This window comes from Lithobates pipiens, unplaced genomic scaffold, assembly GCF_037356315.1.
Source record: "Lithobates pipiens isolate NorthernLeopardFrog02 unplaced genomic scaffold, aLitPip1_a1.2 Scaffold_10, whole genome shotgun sequence".
NCBI lineage: Eukaryota > Metazoa > Chordata > Amphibia > Anura > Ranidae > Lithobates > Lithobates pipiens.
Genome location: NW_027507686.1, coordinates 201,305,188 through 201,327,692, shown reverse-complemented (window position 1 = coordinate 201,327,692; position 22,505 = coordinate 201,305,188). Strand labels below are relative to the sequence as shown.

The 22,505-nt window shown below is 40.1% G+C and overlaps 1 protein-coding gene across 2 annotated transcripts in view; it reads left to right on the top strand.

The window, feature by feature from the left end:
- LGR4 (leucine rich repeat containing G protein-coupled receptor 4) overlaps positions 1–22,351 on the top strand; it is a 167,436-nt gene extending 145,085 nt beyond the window's left edge. For both annotated transcript variants that reach the window (XM_077460848.1, XM_077460847.1), the window contains 8 exons: positions 2,476–2,547; positions 4,568–4,633; positions 6,896–6,967; positions 8,984–9,055; positions 12,012–12,137; positions 12,647–12,768; positions 14,080–14,157; positions 15,942–22,351. In XM_077460848.1, coding sequence (XP_077316974.1) covers positions 2,476–2,547; positions 4,568–4,633; positions 6,896–6,967; positions 8,984–9,055; positions 12,012–12,137; positions 12,647–12,768; positions 14,080–14,157; positions 15,942–17,218 — 1,885 coding nt within the window. In that variant the 3' untranslated portion in view covers positions 17,219–22,351. The remainder of the gene's footprint in view (positions 1–2,475; positions 2,548–4,567; positions 4,634–6,895; positions 6,968–8,983; positions 9,056–12,011; positions 12,138–12,646; positions 12,769–14,079; positions 14,158–15,941) is intronic.
- Positions 22,352–22,505: the final 154 nt, after the last annotated feature.

Here is a 22,505-nt window from a genome sequence, read left to right as displayed (position 1 = left end):
AATTCCTTATGGGGGCCCGTTAATAAAATGACAGAAGTGTGTAGAGGCCAAAAACATCTGAGCTCAGATTGGTCAACTGGCAAATTCGGCAATTGCCAAAGTGGTGTGCATCTGGAATATTTGTGAATCTACGTTCACACCGGACTTGACAAACTTGGGTTATGCACAAGGACAAGGGCTGATCTGTTTTAAAGACCATAAAAACATTTCTGCTATGGCCTTTTTTCCCCTAGCAATAAATTTGTCATTACTTAAAGTTATATTTGTTTGTTTCTTAAACATGTCATACTTGCCTGCTCTGTGCAGGGGTTTTGCACAGAGCAGCCCTGATCCTCCTCTTTCCGGATCTCCTGGCCCCTCCCTCCTGCCGAATGCCCCCACAGAAAGCTGCTCTGCATGTCTGTTCAGACATGGAGCCATGGCTCTGCCCCACCCCCTCTCTCTCCTCATTGGCTCACTGACTTTGATTGCCATTGGCTCCTGCTGCTGTATCAGCCAATGAGGAGGGGAGTATCGGACAGTCAAGGTTCTCATGCAACATCACTGGATTGAAATGGGCTCAGATTAATATTGGGGGGGGGGGGGGGGGGGGGGGTCTGAAGAGAACTAATGTACACGGAAGTTTTTTTTTATCTTAATGCATAGAATGCATTAAGATAAAAAAAACGTTCTTTGAAAACACTTTAAAGTGAAGCTAAACTATCTGAGCACCACAAACTGAAAATGCTATTGAATTAATTTTAAATATTTACAGCAAACTTATCCATCCTTTTCTCTAAGCTTTATTTTGTTGAGAAATCACTTTGAACCCCCCTTAGCATTTTTAACTATGGCCATCTTCAGTAAAGGCAGATGATTCATGTAGTATTTACTTCCTGGAATCCATCTGCATTTGGCTAAAGCATGCAGGCAGGAGAAAACCGCTCCTCCAGATAAACGAAAACAAATCCCCACATAGACTCCTGGGATGTATGACATCATTTTGGCCTAGGTGAAAAACCAGAAAGCAACTGAAAAAAAAAGAAAAACATTCAAAACGGGTACAAATAATTTACTGTACATTCCTATCTATTTACTAATGCTAGCAGCATCATAAGGATTAAAAATAGTTATTGTTGATTGACAGAGTTTAGTTTTAGGGCCGGTTCACACAGCGGGCGATGCGAGGCGACACGACTCGCCTCGCTCCCGCAAGTCGCCCCCGTTCTGTACAATGGAACCGTTCTGAGAGGAGCCACTCGAGTCGCTCCGACTCAGAAAAAAGGTTCCTGTACTACTTCTGGGCGACTTCGGGGGCGACTTGCATTGACTTCTATACAGAAGTCCTCTGCAAGTCGCCGCCGAGGCCGCCGCAGATCGCGGCGAGGCAAGTCGGAGACGCCTCGCCGCGCCTGCAGTGTGAACCGGCCCTTACGATCACAAAAATAACTTGCTTTTTTTTTCCAAGAAAAAAAAACAAGGCTTTCTTTTTGTGATATTGTAATGCTTTTTATTTCTTTATGTAATTCATAGACGAAAACTTAGTGAAACTAAAAAAATAACACCCTTCTTTCTACTTTTATCATTGTTTAAAAATAAAATAAAAATCTAAATGTAAAGAGAACACGTTTTATTCCATAATTTGTCATCTCTTTTTTTTTTTTTTTTTTTTTTTTTTTTAGATGACACTAAAATTAAGATTTTAGACAAAAAATTGCAACATTATTTACAAATGGAATAAGTTTGTTTAATGAAATATTAAAATAAATAAGAAATTTTACCGGAAATTTTTTTAATGGTTAAAAAAAAAAAATATATATATATATATATATATATATATATATATATATATATATATATATATATATATATAATATCTTTGTTTTTTTAACAGTCTTTAGGAAAATAATGAAGGGGGGAGTTAATTTGGGGTGATTAGGGTAAACCAAGGGCTAAACAGGAAGGTATTAAACAGAGAAATTAAAGTTTTTTTTTAATTAATTTATTTTTTTATATGCAGATCAAAGTTCCTCCAATTTATTAGCCGATGAAATGTAACTTTGTATATCTCTCATCTGGCATGGTTTTATTTTCTTATGACAGCAGCACCTTCTACAGCTGCTTTATTAAGTCCTGGTCCTAGTGCGATTTCTGATGCGACGTGAATTGCACAGAATCGCCATCTTTAGAAGGTTGGCGCTTGAGTCTCTTTTATACAGCTCTGTTCTACCTTCTCTACCTTTAGAACAGCCATCTGAGTCGTTTAGCAGGTACAATTGTGCATTGCTCACATGCAATCGTTTTTCTGCAGATTGCTACCTAGAGTTGGAGGTGGTGGAAAAAAATTGGGAACTGACCTCAACGGGGGAACCTGTCAGTGACTGTAGAAACCATCGTTTGATGTCTAAAATATGTTTTTTGTTTTTTTTTTTCTAAATATTTAACATAGCAACCTATAGATGAAGATCAAATTTCAAAATACCTTGTGTTTTACAGGACGTTAACAGGCACAAAGATCAGAAGCATTCCACTGAACCTGTGCCAGGAGCAGAAGATGCTTCGATCCCTGTAAGTTAATACATCTTTAATTTGCTTATATGTGCCATGTTGCTTTATCCTGGTATGAAGCATATTTTGGGTCGACGTTAGCCATCGGTTATACTAATATATATTTAAAAACGCTATGCAATCCAGTTATGAAAGAGTTACATGGTACATTTTCAGTGTGCAAACAGGCCGAGTACCAAAACCTTTACCTGAATATAATTTTTGATCAGCATGACATTTTCTTTTTGCTCTACTCTGATTGCAAGATCAAACACATTTTTTACATTCTGCCTTTAGTTACTATTTCTGTGTTGGAGCGATCGGCGTCTTTGCTGAAAAAATAGGAAGATCAAGTAAGAGGATAAGCTGTTTGAGATTGTAGTGTAAAATAATGTTATGGACCTCAGCAGAGCCAATTGGCACTGAAAAATTTAGATATAAAACACTTTTTTTTTTTTTTTTAATTTTAAGATATATTTATTGAGTTTTTCCAAAAAACATACATATAAAAAAATAAAATTTAAAAAATAAAAAGAGGAAAAATAAAAGGGAACCTACATTTCAACTAGTTGCAGAAATAAAGCACTAAATAATTACTAAGCCAGAAATACGTAGAAGTAATATAGGATCAGAAACTGTAAGCTGAAACAAAAGTTTTCAAAAGGAATCTTGTATTGAGAGGCACTATTACTGAACATTTCTTCTGAAAATTCTAGTTACGGTACTTGGGTGTCCTGCTGATCAAGTAGCTTCAATACTTTGTAGTAGAGGTGCACCGAATGTAAAATTCGGTGCTGAAACTGAAAAATCAGGATGCACTTAACTGAAAATGACAGTTTAAAAAAAAAAAAAATAGCGTCTACAAAATATGGAATAGATTTATGGCATTTTTTTTTTTTTTTACTAGTAATGACCTCGATCTGCGATTTTTATCGATATTGTGACGGACAAATTGGACACTTTTGACACATTTTTGGGACCATTGACAATTATACAGCGATCAGTGCTATAAAAATGCACTGATTACTGTATAAATGTCACTGGCAGGGAAGGGGTTAACACTGGGGGGGTGATCAAGGGGTTAACTGTGTTCCCTAGTATGTGTTGTAACTGGGGAGGATGGGACTGACTAGGGGAGGAGAGCGATCGGTGTTCATACTTGGTATGAACACACAATCTCTCTCCTCTCCCCTGAGAGAACCGGGATCCATGTGTTTACACATACAGATTCCAGTTCTCTCTCTGTCACGAGCGATCGCTGGTGACCAGCGGTCATCGTGCCCGCCGGGCACTCACATCGGCTCCGGGGTGGCGCCACAGGTGCACCCGTGCGCCTCCGTTGCTGCGCGCCTGTCCCTTAGTTAGCAAAAGGTGAACCAACGTACAGTTACGCCGTTTCGCCCAGAGGAGCTAACCTGCCGCAGTACAACTGGTTGGGAAGGGGTTAAAAGGGAGGTCGATAAAAGCAGCAATTTTATTTCTCTCAATAGAGGTTCCCTTTTATATTAAACATGGAGGACAAACAAGTTGCGGCTGCAGCATCTAATCCTCACACTTCCCTTTTCTCACCACTCTGTTCACTGTTGGGAGTGAAGAGATTAAAAAACCTTCTGTAAGCTCAAAGTCAACTTTCCCTGCTACCATATGACAGGGCTAGACCAATCACCTGAGTTGTCATATGATCCCCATACCCATAAATACCAACTGTTTCTCTATGCTCCCATCAGCAAAGGAGTTAGTGGAGTGGCATATATGTAAATGTGGGCTGGCATGAACACACATTGCTTTCATTAAAGGGAACCTATTAAGGTAGAAAAAGTATTAATGCTTTTTCCAGGTTATTGATGGACCAAATCGTGAAGCAAGTAGAAAGCGAATACCTTCCAAATAAGTCAGCAATGACCATTCCTATAATTTTTTTAATGCCATTCATATTTCTGTCCTGAGTGGTTCCCTTTTGAGTAGTTTTTATGATGTTCTTTAAGAAGTTTACAGATTTCCTTGAAATATCTTAATTCGCGTTCTTGTTTTTTTGTCTTAGAGACCTTTCCTACAGTGAAATAACAGATCTGAATGGATTGAAAGGATGCAGTTCATTGGAGGAAATGTAAGCAACAGCCCCTATCGAATGGTCTATTTAATGGTTTAAGCAGCCATGAACAAGACAGATCTTTGATCGACTAAGGCTAGCTATACATGTTTAGTTTTCTCTCATTCATCCTTGCATTTCAAATTAGTTAAATCAATTGATTCCCCCATCCATGCTACACAGCATGGATGGAAGAATCTAAACAGTAGGCTGTTGGATTCAGACAGTTGAGACTGCCTGAATACCTGAACAGTGACTGCATCTGATTGTATGCAGTTACTGCTCAGCTGACTGTTTTCCAGCCAGCTCCATTCTGGCATTTTTGAACCAGGTGGTGCTGACAGGGCCACCTATGGCTTGAATTTCCGATTCAGCTGGAATTGCAGAAACTTGAGCAACGTATGGCCAGCTTTAGACACAATTTTATCCACCTGATCCCCCCCATGTATCTCTTCATAGAGGCACATTTATTACTATTTTGTGCCCTTTCTTATAAATGTTTGGACCCTTTTCACAGATTTTTCAACATTTCCTTGTCATTGCTTATCACTACTTAATAAGATAGACGTGGGTGGTGGCTCTAGAATTTTTTTGGCAAATCCAGAAGACTTTTGCAACTAATAAATTATTGGCCAATGTATGATCGAAATGGGCATGCAGTCAACTTGACCCATAGGCTTCTTTATGTGACTGAGTAATGTAGGTTTAGCAAGATTAAAGGAGAAGTAGGGCCAAAGATATTTCGATCAAACTTTTCCTGTGGGTCACAGGAGAGTGCACTTAGTTCTGCACGCCTTTGACTCCTATTCAGCCGTCAGCAGGCTAAAGTCTGCTGTTAACTGGCATTACTTAGCGGGTCCAAGCTCTAGAGTGATCCAGACTTTAATTCTGGGGTCCACCCAGATGGCTGAGTGGCAGCTGGCTCAGCCTCTCAGCGCATTGCTGAGAGCCTGAGCCAGCCGGTCTCGCTCCCTCCACAGCCCAGTGCTCCACTGAATACTGAGAACCAAGTTATTTTACAAACAAGCATTCTCCTGCTCTTGCAGTGGTAGACCCAGAGGTACACAGTCTAAAATGCCTTCTTAACAACAATGGTCTTGCTGCCCTCTCAGGACAATGTGTATCCTCAGACTGAAAAAAAACAATAGAAAGGGAAGGGCGCATTACCTCAAAATGTATTTCAAGATAAAAACAGCAATAAATAAACTCCCAAACGTAAATTGTGTAAACACATATCTTAGCAAGGGAAATTGACTACCTGAAAGTCTAAGCAAGTCCATCAATACTGCCGGAAGACCAGGAGGCATCCGAAAATGACTGACGCCTTTCATCAGAGCCAGGGTAGTGAAGATGGTTCTCCCTTGAAATGCATCAACCATTTTTAAATGCCTCCTGGACTTCCAGCAGTACCGATGGACTTGATTAGACCTTCAGGCTGTCGATTACATATGCTATGATGTGCGTTTACACAATTATGTTTGAGTATATTTATTGCTGTTTTTTATTGTGATAATGCGCTAGGTCGGGGCACCCTTCTCTTTCTATTGTGTACAGAGAAACGAGTGTAGAAGTCTTTGACTGCTCAGGTCTTGGTCTTGGAGACAGCAGGGAACAGATGGCAGATTTTTTTAAATCCCAAACTTTTTTCTTTTAATATCACCAAAACATAGAAGAAACTGAATTTGCGCTTTAAATTGTATGTAAACTTGTTTTTTTGTTTTTTTCTTTTTTACATTTGGATTTTTGGATTTTTCTTCATTTCCTGTCCCCTGAGACACAACTGGAATTGAGGATATCTTTCTCCAAACTGAGCGGAAATTCTCTTACCAAATTGTCACCATCACTTTCTGCCCAGGTGGCAATTGTCACCATTATAATTAGCTGTGTTAATCTTCCTAGTGGGAACACAACACGTACAACAACATAAACCTGAAAAGAGTCCTAACCCCTCAACAAAAATAGTTTTGGTATAAGATCTACGTTAAAATAGGTCTCTCCTCTTCTTTCTCTTTTTTTTTTTTTTTTTCCAGTACATTGACAGATGGATTAAACTTTTTTTTTATTTTGGTCTTCCATAATGTGTTTTGTATAATCTTATTGTACACCTGTAAATACTGGTGTGGCATCAGAAAAGCTTTTAAAAGGTGTCTGTGTACTAAGTAAACTTTCATATGGCTCCTGTCATAAAACATCGATGTCAGTTGCTTGGTCTATAATTATTTTTTATATCTTGCAAAGCAGGTTAGAATTTGTAGATTAATGTGTTTGTTCTACTTATAGTTACCTGCAACACAATCAAATAACTGAAGTACAAAACGAGTCTTTACAAGGCTTGACATCGTTACGTGTGCTGTAAGTATGAAATACTCTTATCTATTCCTTACAATAAGTTAACCTCTATACCCTGGCTGCCCTTTATGTATATCTTAGGCAGTTAAATCTTTTTAGCAGGAGTGGTTGGAGATGGCTATATAGCAAATGAGACTGCAAATCTGTCGTCACCATATTAGATGCACCATTTTAGCAGAATTATCCGCCAGGGTTACATAGTTAGTAAGGTTGAATAAAGACACCAGTCCATCCAGTTCAACCTGAGTGTCTATAATTGTCCCTATCCCTGTACATTGCACACTCACATCAGTCCCTACCCCTCAAGGAGCCCACAATCCAAGGTCCCCATTCATATACTAGGGCCAATATTTTGGACAGAATGCAATTAACCTACGGACATGTCTTTGGAGTGTGGGAGGAAACCGGAGGAAACCCACGCAGGCACAGGGAGAACATGCAAACTCCAGGCAGGTAGTGTCATGGTTGGGATTCGAAGCAGGGATCCGTTTTGCTGCTAGGTGAGAGTGCTAACCACTACACCACTGTGATGCCATATTGCTGTACCTGTGAATATTCACATATAAACTTTTATTCTGGTCTTGAAGCGGAGCCATTCTTGGCAGTACTCCAGAGGCAATGCCAGCAAGCTCTCTCTGGATTGGCTAGCACGGGATGATGCAACTCTGCACATGTGCACAGGAGATCATTCATCCTGGCACCAAGGTGCGCCAAGAATGTACAATGAGTTTTTAAAGAGATTGCAAGTAAGTTTGCTTGCCTGCTCACAATTTTTTTACTTCACTTTATTTTCGTTTTAAAAAGAATCTGCTTTTTTGCCCCTTTTGGGCAAAGTAACAACTCCTCTTGATTGGGCACCTTTCTGATGCTCCCCTGCCCATCTGTTCACCTGTAGGAGCGATGACTTCAACCCCTGTGTACCCTGTGTTGATCTGTGTTAGAACTTACACAGGGTTTAAAGACATTTTCCCCTGTCACATGACTTCAGGTAATACAAGGTGAATTTCAGATACTTACATGGCTTGTATTTACAAAAATGAATGTAAAGATGTAGTAATGAGTAATAAACTTCTATATCTACCTAGGGTTCAGCTTTAAAGAGACAATGGGGATGATTTACTAAAACTGAAGCGTGAAAATTCTGGTGCAGCTCTGCATAGAAACCAATCCGCTTCCAGTTTTTTATTGGTCAAAGCTTAATTGAACAAGCTGAATTTAGAAACTGATTGGCTATTATGCACAGCTGTACCAGATTTTGCACTCTCCAGTGTTAGTAAATCAACCTCAATGTCACTTTGCCCATGCAGGCTAAGTAAAAGGGTCTGTGTAAAGTCATCCCAACCCACTGAAATGTTCCTCTCCAACAATCCAGCACCTGGTGCAAAAATACCTACAGTCATGCTTCTGGGTATGGGGAGCTTGTGGCCTCCTCCCATGATGTAGTGCTCTGGCCTAGCATTGTCCCAAGCACCGTCACATGACAGTGGCAATGTCATCAGTCTCCCTTGAGCTCCAATACAAGCTAACACTTGATTCTTTAGTGATTGCAGAAGTGAATGTCTCTTCAAGGGCCTCCTGGGAGGGGCAGAGAGAGAATCTGTTGCGCAGAGTAGAGATAAGCTGAACTGACCTGTGTTTGGCAAACGATCCAAAACCAGGCTGTCTTTATTCTTGCAAGGGCAGCCCACACAGTTTAATCTGTTGCTAAGATGTAAGCGGGCACACTAACAACCAATGAACTGTTTGCCCACCTTTATCTTGGCAACCAGTGAGGCTGTGTGGACTGCCCAGTATTCTTCTTTACTAGGATAGAGGAAGCCTGGATGCGGATTGATCGGACGTTCGCTAAGCTCAGGCCCGTGTGGCTCTTAGTGCTGACAAATAAGTAGACACGTATTTCTTTCAGCCTACCAGAAATATTAAGTGGAATTGACTTGCAGAGCTTCATTTGCTGAAACTAGTGAAACTAGGGATATTTTTTTTAAGTATTAGTAATGTAGGTTTGTTGTACCATTGCAGAGACCTCAGCAGGAATTCCATCCGTTGGATTCACAGTGACGCTTTCACAACTTTGGCTTCCATATCTAAACTGTAAGTGCATTCTCTTCCTCCTTTCCTAACATTACCAAGCTGCTTTTCATTTTCTAAGAGGATTTACTTTCTAAAGGGTTTAATAAGATCACAGACCCCCAGGGTAGAAACAGAAACCACGTAATGTAACATTAAAACAACAAACATGCTTTGAAAGTGCATTTTAGTCAGATTAAGATTTTTGCAGTGATATAGGAAATGTCAGATGCATGTCCAGAAGTGAATTCTGTAATATAGTATTATAAACCATGGTTACAATACAACACAGACCTCCAGTGGCCTCATGTCAAAACGATCCTACGTGTTTAGGAGGATTCCAGTTTAAATTAAGTGGATCCACTCTTAAGGAAAGGTATGTCTATCGAGGAGTGTAACTATGCATCCTTCTAGGGGTACAAGATCTTCTTTACTTCTGTTTCCAAGTATATAGACATTTGGGCTGTTGCAGTCTGTATAAATTATTATATAGGTGTTAGGCCCCCAGTGTTTCTGAGCCTCACAGTGATTGCATGGGTGGCTATGGCTATAATGACTGTCAAAAAGAATGTGGAGCCACATACCAGTTGCCAGCTAAATCACCATGTGTAGAAAAATGACTTAAGCTGGTCTCCTCCCAATCCATGCCCCTTGGAGGCGTTTCACGCTCCCACAGGCTTAGTCGTACATCTACGACTATGTCCGCGGAAGGGTGAACCACATTAGAGGGATGTGATTTGGGAGGAGAAACACTGAAGCTGTTCTACACATGGTGATTGGGCTGGTATGCGGGTCCTTATTCATTTTGACAGTCATTTTTGGTAAGCTGGACAAACCCTGCTGGATGCCACCGACCAACAGAAATTAAGCCATCGGTCTGTTGTATGTTTGTGCTTGAAGCAGCACTCTTTATTCTTCTTGGGGTCACAGCTGTTATAACTTTAGTTACGCACTGTCTTATAGCAAATCTCCTTATTAATAAGTGCCACCTTGGTGTTGCTGTTTCTTTACCAGACTAATTGTCTTATTTGATTATGTCATTGTATCGCAATTGTTTAACTGTAATACCTGTGTTCACCTGTAGTAGTGCTGAAGGTGACCTCTGATGATGCAGTTTTTGTTCTAAGCAAAAGATGTTTTTGGGATTGGGAGCCCCTTCTGCATTGAACTTGAAGGTCTCTTAAGATTGGGTCCACCTTTGGTTAATACTCCTTTCACATAGCAGTGCTTTTCATGCATTTTAGCGCTAAAAATCGCACCTGTAAAGCACCTCTCAAGCCACCCCAGTGTGAAAACCTGAGTGCTTTCATACTGGGGTGGTGCGCTTGCAGGATGGGGAAAAAAAGTCCTGCAAGCAGCATCTTTGGGGCGGTGCGGGAACCTTGTATACACCGCTCTCAAACCACCCTTTCCCATTGAAATGAATGGGCAGCTCTGCCAAAGCGCCGTAACACGGGCGCTATTGACCTTTTCTTCGGCTGCTAGTGGGGGTTAAAAGCCGATGTGAAGGGGGTCTTAAAGTGCACTCTTTACCGTTTGGACTTTTCATTCACTTCCATCCCTTACCTCCTACACAATTTAAATATCATGTTCATTTTTTGTTTTTAAGTAAATGTAACCCCAGCCACCTTTTAGTTCTTGCCTATGGGGAAAGTGATGTATCCTTAGCTGCCTGCAACCTCCTAGGATATCCAATTCAATCCGTCCTAGAAGGCTGCAAGTCAGTAAGTGCCAAAGTATTATAAAAATTTGTGACTGCACAGATGGGGAATACAGCAAAAAAAATAAGGTGTTTACTAAACACACAAAAAATACTGTGTAATGCCGTGTACACACGGCCGGACATTTCGTCAGCAAAGGTCCGACGGAATGAATCCGTTGGACAATTCGCTTGTGTGTGGGCTTCATCAGACCTTTGCTGTCAAAAAATCAGATGGACTTTAGGTTTAGAACATTTTTCAAATCTTTCCGACGGACTCGAGTCCGGTTGAAAAATCCGTTCGTCTGTATGCTAGTCTGATGGACGAAAACCAACGCTAGGGCTGCTATTGGCTACTGGCTATGAACGTCCTAGTCCGGTCAAATCTGTCAGACTTTGGTGTGATTGTGTGTGGCCAAGTCCGTTCATTTGGAAAGTCCGTCGGAAGTCTGCCGACAGTCCGTCGGGAAGACAGTCGGACCTGGTCCGTCAAAAAGTCCGGCCGTGTGTACATGGCATAAGGGTGAAGGAAGTAAAAGGAGTCCAGTCCATGGTTAAAGATGCACTTTAAAGTGGAAATCTTCTTAATCCAGACTCCAGGCAAAACTTTCTTTTTGTTGTGGGAAAAGTTGGTGTACTATACAGGCAGTGTTATATTTTGATCTGCCCCACTCTTAATTTGTCCCACCCCAGGCACAGTATACCATTCTTTTCTTGGGGTCTGATGAGGAGGCTGCAACTGTTCACAGTGAGCAGCTGTGGCTTTCTCATCAGACCCTGAGACATGATTCATCCAAGTGCCATATATGTGGTCAATAGAGCCACTGGTGGGTGGCGCTGATGAGGCGGTGCTGGTGGGCAGCACTGATGATCAGGGCGTTGATGATCAGTGCCCTGATTATCAGTGTAGATATCCCCTTTCTGCTATCTGCTATCTTTCTGCTTTCTTTGCTATCTTGTTTGAACTATATAACACCACCTATGTAATGGAGATTAGGTGTTTCAGGAGAGTGACAGTGCTGCTCCTCCATAGATACAGTACAAGTGAGTGAGTGTTGTCACCCTAGGGCAGGAAGTGTAGTACTGGCAGAATCACTAGATGAAAATTAGGAGGAAAAATGAATGCAGCCACTACATTTAAGGCCCGTAAAGCTGCAATATATTACATTTTATATTGCTTTTTTGTTTTGTTCAGGGAGGGTGGGTGTGGATAACTATTTATTTTTTTCCTTTTTTTTTTTTTTATCTGGCAGTATGCTGATATGTACTTTGTGTTTCCAGAGATCTCAGTTTTAATGACCTGACAACGTTTCCTACTGGAGGACTTCATGGCCTAGCCCAGCTAAGGCTTACGGGCAATCCTTCCTTCAAAGAGTCACTGCCTGCAAAAGACTTTCTGAAACTCCAGTAAGTGTTTTTTCCAATGCTCAGTTCTTTAGGCACTGCGTGGTAAGGTAAAAATGAAAACCCCATGGTCCAAGCAATAACTGGAACCAGGCATAATAAGAAGAGCCATATAAAGCTCAAATGTGAACAATTTCTACTGAATCAGCCAACATTTGGCCATGGGTGTCCTTTCAAGCATCACCTGCCTTTATAGAAGTCGGTTTGAAAACAGACTGAACCGGGTGGAAAGTTATTTTGGCACAGTCAAATCTATCATTGTTGGCTCATCCACATCCTGCAGCCAATTTAGATGTACATGGTTTTTGTCAGAATATAACCTTGAAGAAATAAACTATCCAGTTCAAATTGTATTTGTGTCTGTACGACCATTATAGTTTTCTTTACTTTTTTTTTCTATCGATGAGGGTGTAATTTTCTATTTTGATCTTGAAACATCTGTGCAATGTATCATTTACCACATAATGTATTACATACTACTTCTTGATGTTGGGTTCCTGTCTATTTTTAAGGTCCGTGTCTGTCCCGTACGCTTACCAGTGCTGTGCATTTTCTGCATGTGACTCCTACTTGACCTCAACTATTGAAGATGATGGATCAAAGTATCAGAAATTACTAATGGACCATGAGAAAGGTATGTAACTACCAGGTTAGGACTGAGTAAAACACACAAAAAGATATACTAAAGAGCACATTGGAACTAGGAAAGTAAACCAAGGATGTCATTTATTGTCACACTATTGAAATTAATCTTTCAGCAGATTAAAGAGTTTTGATTGGGTCACATGGGTTGGTTCATCTTTAATTAAAATGTTATTGCCTTTTCTCAATGAAGACCCCTTCATGCAGGAAATCAACTGAAAATATGGAGACCTTCTACTAATGGAATAAAGACTCTTCACTTGGCAAAGTTAATGTTCTAGAAAAATATTAAAATTGGAAATTTACAGAAAAGGCATACATAGTGTATGAAAATGTTTAAACCCCTTTCAAACTGAGAAACATACAGAGCATAGACTACAGGGTGTGAAATCACAATTTTGTGAGGTCAACGCTGTATTAAAACACACTTTGCCTGGGATTGTTCATTCTAATGTAATCTTTAATGTTACCCATGTAAATTCTAAAAGACTCTAAAGACTAGACTGCAGTTCATTATAATAGAAATTCACTTTTGGGAGGGCAGGCGTGACAACAAGGCAGAGCGAGGATGGGTGTATTATAAAGTACCTCGGCTTAAGCTCGAGTATATACAGTATTTTTCCAGGCATTAACTCATTTTATCCCCAAACCTTCTTAGGAGCAAATGGGAACATGTCTCAGCTTTATTTTAATAACCTTGCTGCCATAGTGAGAAATAACTTTTTTTTTTTTTACTCCCTGTTCCAACACCAGGCTTGTATAATTCTTGCAGGGGCCATTAATAAAAGCTCAGTTCCTATTGAAGTATGCACACCCCCAGAACCACATCTCCCAAGAACCCTTTTCTACACACTGTATGTGAGCAGGCTTTTTGGAGTCAAGGCATGTCTCTTGGGGACATTCTGCATTGTTTTTCTTGGAAATGTATGCATGTGAAGAGGGATAGGTGTAGTTATGTAGTCCAGCAGGCAGTGCTTAGGATTGCAGTGCAGCAAAGGCACTTTGCCATTCCAAAAAGGAAGTTTGGAGTTAATAGATTTTTTGCCATTCATGCAGCATTTTTTTAAATGGGTAAAACATGGAGAAATGTGTCTGTATTGCAAAGATAGACTGAGTAAGTATTGAGCTTAAAATGTAAACTTTTCTTGAGTGTGTTATCGGCAACCTTTTTTTTTTCTTTTTCTTTTTTTCTGGCTATATATGGTTATGTTGTGCTATATCTGGATATATTCAGAGAAATCAGTAGCGAGCACACCTTATGATAACTGCCAGTTAATTACACTTTGTGCTTCTGATGTCACAGGAGCCATTGAAGATTATATGATCACCGAGGATGAGAAAGATCATGTCCAGGCTGCTGTCCACTGCAATCCATCCACAGGTAATTCTGTTCTGTGTGTTAAGAATCCTGTTCTCTGCAAATGCTGATTTTCCAGAAAAGATTATCAAATAGTAACGGGTGGGAGGGGAAAGAAAAGTATCATGAATATGACATACACATCAGATAAGTACCTGCATAGTGTTTTACTACATTTGGGGGGGAAAATTAAACAGCAGAAAGCCTTTGTAAATTGTCAATACTTTTTACAAAATAAATGTTTCTGAGTTATGTTCACCATATTTAAAACGATCAAAAAAATCTTTGGAAAAATTGCCCGAATGGCAGCAACTAAGCCATTGGGAATTGGCTTCTAATAAGTACTGTCCATGTCCAAGCTGTTGATCCATGTACGGAGTATCTTGCAGCCCCATTATTTACCTGCACATAACATTTGCTGCATCTGCAAGTGTTTGTACAATTAAGCAGGCTCTTTAAAGAGAATCGCTATTCATTTTCAATGAAAATGGTTAATACTTGCTCTTCCAACAACTAGTAATTGCTGTCTCAAAGAAATTACACTGGCTGAATACTGATATATATATTTTTTTCTGTGTTGGAAACCAATTTTTTTTTTTCCTCAATTTTTCAATAAATTTTTTTAGAAAAGAAAGAAATTACACTGGCTGAAACATCGTAGGCATCCAGTACACTTCCAGAAGTGTCTGGCATTTGACACTTCTGGAAGTGTACTGGATGCCTCTGGTTCCTCTCTGGCTGTTGTAATTTCTCCGGACCCTATTTTACAAAACACAGTAGGGGGACCAGGCACCTAGAAGTGGTCTGGATGCTAAAGATGGTTCAGTCAGCGTAGCTCCTGGACACAGCAGGTATTGGTTATGGGGCATGGCTTTGGGTTCAGAGTTGGGGGGGAAAAAAAGCGTCCGGGCCTTTTGAAACACTTTACAACCTTTGGTAGTCTAGATCTGGCCCACCATCTTCTGTGCCTCACTGTTGATCCATCAGTGTAACTGCAACTTGACTGCGTGAGATATAGGAATTGTTGTACCAGATCTTGGGAACTAAAGTCAGAATTTCCATAATTGAGCATGCAGGATTCTAGCCTTCTGCTCAGAAAGCTATACAACATATCTGGCAAACTAGCCATAAACATTAAGGCTCGGTTCACATATATGTGAGTCATATGTGGTTTTAACCACAACTGATTTGCGTAACATGTGAACTAGACCGGCTTTCAATGGAGCTGGTTCACACCTGCCTGGGGCAGCCGTGGTCTGTTTATTGAAAAGGGCCCCGTGCGATTTGGTGTCCGGTTGGAATCGCACCTGAACCGGTGAGCAAAACCACGCCAGACATGTGTGAACCTAGCCTCAAGCATAGCCTGGACTGCCAGTGACCAATGTCACCTGTGTAAGTGCATGATTTGAATGTCACTGGACAGTTTTTAAATTTCCAGCTTTATGTATTTTTTTTCTAGCTTTGTTTTAGAGAATTAAGTGCAATTTTTAAATCTTTGTCCCGTTGTCCCTTATTCAAGCAAATTTCCACATATAAACTTTCAGCCGTTGCCTTTCTCCTGCTGTTCTTGGACAGCTTAGGTTTGCTGATGTTAAAATTACAGAATGGAACGGTCTTTCCAGTAATGAGCGGAGTTATGAAAAAATATTTCTGGTGTTCAGGTTTCTAGCAGTCAGTGCAAGCATTGATAGATATCAACTAATCAGATAAACCATCTGTCTATGCACAACTAGTCTTTATCTGATGTGGATATTATTTTATGTCTATTTCTAGTTTAATAATTTATATTAAAACATTTTTTTTTTCAGGTGCTTTCAAACCTTGTGAGTACCTGCTTGGCAGCTGGATGATTCGGCTGACGGTGTGGTTCATCTTCCTTTTAGCCCTCATCTTCAACATCGTTGTCATTGTGACCATGTTTGCTTCCTGCTCTTCACTGACATCCTCAAAATTCTTCATTGGTCTCCTCTCTGTCTCCAATCTCTTCATGGGCATTTATACTGGCATTTTGACAGTACTGGACACTGTCTCTTGGGGACATTTTGCAGAGTTTGGCATCTGGTGGGAAACTGGCAGTGGATGCAAAGTGGCTGGGTTCCTAGCAATTTTCTCTTCAGAGAGTGCCATTTTTTTCTTGACCTTGGCAGCCATCGAACGGAGTTTGTCTGCAAAGGATATAATTAAGAAGGAAAAGAGCCAGCATTTAAAGAAATTTCAGATTGCATCAATTCTTGCTCTGTTTCTTGCCATAGCAGCTGGATGCTTGCCATTATTTCATGTCGGAGAGTTTTCTTCCTCTCCTCTTTGCTTGCCTTTCCCGACAGGAGAAACACCCTCCCTGGGCTTTACAGTTACCTTGGTTCTTCTTAACTCGCTGGCTTTTTTGGTCATGGTTATCACCTACACTAAACTGTATTGCACATTAGACAAGGAAGACCTCTCAGAAAGTGCAGAATCCAGTATGATAAAACATGTGGCCTGGCTGATCTTCACCAACTGCATCTTCTTTTGTCCTGTTGCTTTCTTCTCCTTTGCACCACTGATCACAGCGATTTCCATAACTCCGGAAATCATGAAATCTGTAACTTTGATATTTTTCCCTTTGCCAGCTTGTCTCAATCCAGTACTGTATGTGTTTTTCAACCCCAAGTTCAAAGAAGACTGGAAACTTTTGAAGTGGCACTTGACAAAGCGAAACGGCTCTGTTGCAGTTGCAACCAATGCGCAGAGAGGATGCGTGACTCAAGATTTTTATTATGACTTTGGAATGTATTCCCACTTACAAGGTAACTTTGCAGTGTGTGATTACTGTGAGACTGTTCTATTAAAGAATCCACTTCCTTGCAAACACTTGATAAAGTCTCACAGTTGTCCTACGTTAGCAGTTGTGCCTTGCCACCGATCAGAAAATTACTGGTCAGACTTTGGTACTCAGTCAGCCCATTCAGATTGTGCAGACGAGGAAGATTCTTTTGTATCAGACAGTTCTGATCAGGTTCAGGCCTGTGGTCGTGCCTGCTTTTACCAGAGTCGTGGATTTCCCTTGGTTCGTTATGCATATAATATACCGAGAATGAAAGACTGAGACAAAACTTCTAAACTTATTTCTGAAGGACTGTAGCAGTGGCCATAGAGCACAAATCATTAAGGACTCAATAGCAAAGGGAGCACTTTTGCAAGCACATCGCTTAGAAGAAGGGAAGTGGACAAGGGCTTTAGGACTCGGACAAAACCCTTTGAGGTCTTTGAAGCAACATGTGCTGAGTTGAAAAACTCTAATATACACAGTAATGCCTCTGAGGAAGTCAAAAGACTTTTAAAAAAATAATGTGTAAACCAAAATTTTACCTGAAACGTTTTTGTTTGTGTTCTAATCTTTGTAATGTTGTATTTGTTTTCCTTTTTTATATTGTGTTATGTCTGTTTTGAATTTTTTTAAATGTTGTATAGTTCTCACATACTACCATGTAGGTATTTGAGGGAATGCCATTTGAAGAAGGTCTTGTGCTCTTAAGCATTCCACAATGTTCTTTTCCCTAAATTGAATGCTCATGTGGTTTGCAGATCTTGGATCTCACGTGGTTTGTAGAACTTGTATTTCATGTGCACATGATATCATTTTTTTAATGAAAACATGTACTTGGTACGTATTTGCAAAGTGTACCTGTAACCAAAAATTGTTTTGTTAAATTTGGATGGAGTGGGAAACAATTAGAACCCATGTCAGGTTTTACTAACATCCAGGGAATCCCATTGGTGCGATTTTTACTCACTTTTTTTGTCCTGAAGGCAGCCTTTTATCAGTCAGTAAGTGAGACCATTTGCAACAGGGAAAGAGAAAATTTAAAAGTTGACAGGTGTTTGAGCATTCCCTTACTAAATGGAAAAAAATGTACTTCTGTCTGTGCTTCTTTTGGAAGTTCTGTTCCGTTTCGTTTTTCTGTCTGGAGTTGTCCTTCTGGATAGTGAGTAAGGAGAAATCTCCACATAGCAGTAAAGCCTAACAAAGGTTCTAAATTTTCCCCACTGTATAGGCATTAAAAAAAATTGCCATCAATACTCACTAGCTTCCAGGTTGTCTAGGAGGCCACACAAGGTGTCTGTTTTTACGATGCAGGTCTTCTCAGACACAAAAGTGCCCTGTCATTTGAATGCAAGTCTAGATTTTCTGAAAGTGCCAACTTGCACAGGCCTTAGCACGTTGCCCACCTACTCCTTATTTGATCACACACGTAACCTACCCAGAAGTAAGTTCATTCTGTTTGGTTTTTTTGTAACATTGTCAAGAAGAAAATGGGAGGCGAATGGGGTCATGGTAATGACAGGCAGAATGGGTACTTCAAAACTTGGCAGTCATTTAGGTAAATCTTTTCATTTGGATTTAGTAAGGAAAGGTTATAACCTCTGTGGGGTTCCATTGCTGTTTTAGTCCCTTCTGTGGAAATTGCTATAATTCCAATGACCGTAATTAACCAGACTAAGTGAGAAAAAATATCAAATGGGACCCTGATGGCAGTTAAAACCTGGGCATGCAGGAAAAGCACTAAAAAGAAAACATTTGAAGTCCAGTTTCAAATTTATTGGAACCTGATCATAAAAATCAACAAGTTTTAAGGTTACAAATGCCTCCCTTTATTTGGGCTTGGTACGGTAACACTGTGTACATTACACCGCATCCTGGAGAGGTAATTGGAATGGCCACTCCAGATATCGGTTAAGCTAGTTCAAATGTGACAGAGGCTCTAACAAAAAATGTCTGGAGTTACATTTAAACGCCAATCAAATGTCAAAATTATGGACGCTTTGAATATTTTAAAAACTTGATTGACACTATTTTAGGTGTTCAAAAGTAACTATAGTGCTGATAAGTATTTCCATCTGCCTTTGGCATAGAGAGCAGTCCGTAGTATGGCACGCTTCTCATGGTGCCTTGGAGACGATAAACACAGGAGTGCTCATATATGTTGGGATGGTGCATAACAGTTGTGAGTAGTATCCTAAATTGAAGCATTAATAATTTATCCATAGCCATGTACCTTGTGTGCGTAATAACTCCAGATAACTTGCTGTTGGGTCTCATTTGGGGTGCCCTCTCAGTGTGCAATACTGTGATCATAAGTAGGGTATTCTTGGCCTTGCTGTGAAAGAAAGGTGTGCTGCTGAATATGGTACTCTATGGAGCTAGTTTGTTTTTGTCAAACTACTCATCCATGTGCTTTTTTCCACGGAGCGCACTGGAAAAGGGTCCTGTGCGCTTTTGGCTCTGTTTCAGGTGCAAATTCAGGCAAAAATTCGGACTTAATTTGCACCTAAAACAGTGACCGGGGACACATTGGTGCCCCTGCTGTGAGCCGCGGCTATAGCAAGTGTGAACCCAGCCTTAAAGAGCTCTGCACCATCACACAGGGTAGGAGACCTGATTTTTCCCTCCTTCTGTTACAGAACAGTTATAGGTCTCCTCCCCACACCCAGCCTGTGATAGAAGAAGTGGAAGACTGATGAGCTCAACTTTGTCACTCTGCATGCTCATTGAACTGCGGCACAACTGATTGGCTCCTTGTGGTTCTTCCCTTCTCTTCCCACCCCTACACACACCCTCAGTATGAGCTCTACTGTAAATAATCAGCAAGATGCTCATTCCAAATCAAATTTGGGTGCTTGCATTTAGGAAAAAAAAAACCTTTAAGAATGTATTACCCGATACAGAGCTGCATTAATGGGTTTTCTTTAATATCTGCCCAGAGTTCCGCTTTAGATAAGGTACATTTGTTCAGGCTAAATGACCTATATAGTATCAGCAGTGAGGGCTTTGTCAGTTATTGCTTTTCTGGTCACCGTTTTCCAATCTGGTGCTAATTTAATAGCAGGGTGCTTGATGTATCTCTTAGCAACAAATGATGTGATGAGTTTTATGTTCTAAATGTAAATGCATAAGCTACAATTTTCTCCAGATTGTTATGAGGTACATTTTGTGTTATAAAAAATCTCCACTGTATGTATATTTCTGCTGTCCAAGTTGCCTTGATCATGTTTTTTGTATCCATTTGTACTATACATAGAAAAGACTGCAGTGCACCATGACTCTGTGACAGACTAAGGCCGACCATACATGGAGCGAATTTCTTTTCTGCAACCATGGGTTGCAGGAAAGAAATTCTCTTGATTCTCCCATCAACAGAGAATGTATTGATGGGTGGATTACCTCCTGCCAGGTTATTTTCTTCTACCACTGCTGGGACAGGGGAAGCTATAGCAGCCACTACCAATAATCACAAGAGAATCTGGCAGGCTGGTTGTACCCAAGTTAATAGATCAACTTGGTACATTCAGTCTGTCCACTAACGGTTCAAATCTGGGCCGGTTCCTGCTGAACCAGCCAAGATTCGAATCGCGTATGCCTGGTCTAAGCAAAAAGGTTTTGCCTTTTACCACTGTTCTAGGACTCCCCTCAGCAGTCCCTGCAACTCCCTTCTTCCCTTTAGTTATGGTGCTGGAATTATTCACAAATTGCTTTTATTAATGCCTCTTTCACCCGGGCTTTACACTCAGGTCCACCTGTCAGTTTTTCAGGCAGATCTGACTGGAAGCTCATTGCAGGTCTATGAGCAGGCAGATGTAAGAGGACTCATGTCCATTTACAAAATACTGAGAGGCACTGGGAACTTTTAGACTTGCAAGTGTAGTCAGATGAAGGAAAACTTCAAACAAGTTCAACAGCTCCGGCAAAGTTGCCCCGACACAGCAAGGCTTCCCTCGATGCGCACCCAACCATACCTCAAACCATAGAAATACACAAGAAAGCACCAGAACAAATTTGGATAAGAGTTCAAGATCATTTGAACAGTCAGTGTTTGGGGACAACAGGGCTCAATACAAGATAAAACTTGGATGCACTCAGATGGAGTCCATGGTTGCTCAGCACCTGCTGTAATTGTGTTCCTTTGTAAGGAGGGTTCAGTACAGGTTCTAATATAGATCTGTGAAGTCACTGTTTTCTCTGAGTTCATCCAAGTTTTATCCTGTGTTGAGCCCTGATGAAGGGGGAGTGGTGTTGCCCCTGAAATGTGTTGGCTGTTTTTGTATGACTTTTAAAATCTACAATTAAAATATTAGACTTATCTGATTTATGTCTGGCGCTCTAACTGTGCCAGTGCGTCCAGCCGCAATCACTGGAGGTAATCACTGGCTGTGCAAAAAAGTAACGAATAGCTGAGGTTACCAGTGACCTGTCATTATAGTGAATGGGACCGTTGGATACACCCAACAGCAGAGATCTGCAGAAGGAATGTGATCCCTGCCGCTACTATTCACGTCGGCCCTAATTGGTGAATGAAGCCTAATAGTTCATATGTAGGTGGTAACCATTATCATGTCACACATACACTTTTTTTAATTTTATTTTTTATTTTAAAAGTTTGTCTTAAACCCTAAAGATTAGTTAATGACTTGTGTATTTGATGTTTAAAAATTTGTCTGCAAACAAAGCATTGGTACCATATTTTGATCACAGATTTGATGATTTAATTCAATAATACAATGTCATAAACTGATGGGTCTACTCTGTAACTAATTATGAGCACTTAACTGCAGAATCCATTATTTGTCCAAGGTTTTTTTTTGTTTGTTTTTTTTAAAGCTTTTAATCAGCCTATATTTAACTTAACTTGCATACAAAAACATAATTCATTAGACAATGGTCCTTTTTTATCTTTTGTACCTTTTTGAATTATGGGTAGTTATTTGTATTGTGTTGTCATCTGTCTTTAGAATTGTTAAATGTTGATCATTGTACTCACAAAAAAAGCACAAGTTGTCAAATCTGATTCCTTGCCACCATTACTTTGTCGTTCTCTAGAGACATTCCAGTCTTGACAGTGAAGCTAGATTGAAGTTTTACAAACTAAGCTGTATATAGTGAGCATATTTTTGTACCTTTGTACTGTAAATTATTTGATAGAGCACGGGACGGGATGTATAGCTTCAGTTTATTTTGTCAATTAAAGCTACCTCCTAAAACTGTATTGGCTGCCAGTAGCAGAATAAATTGGTTTATGTACTTTTTTTTTTTTTCTTGCATTGTACATAAGTTTTTTTTTTTTTTGTACATAGATGCTGTAATAAAGAAAAGTTGTATATTAATCGAGGTAGGGGGTTTATGTTCTGTAAGTTGTAATTTTTTTATATACAAAGCTTTTAACAAGTAAAGAATTGTTTTCCATTGTGAGTTTTTCTTTGGCATGGGGTAAGTCATCTAAGGTGAGGATTAAATCTTTTTCAACTGTGTCTCTTATAACTCCTTAAACAAAGGAGATTGGCATCCAAATATTACAGTGTAAGAAGTTCTGTGCTAATGGTTGTCACCTGTTTTTGAA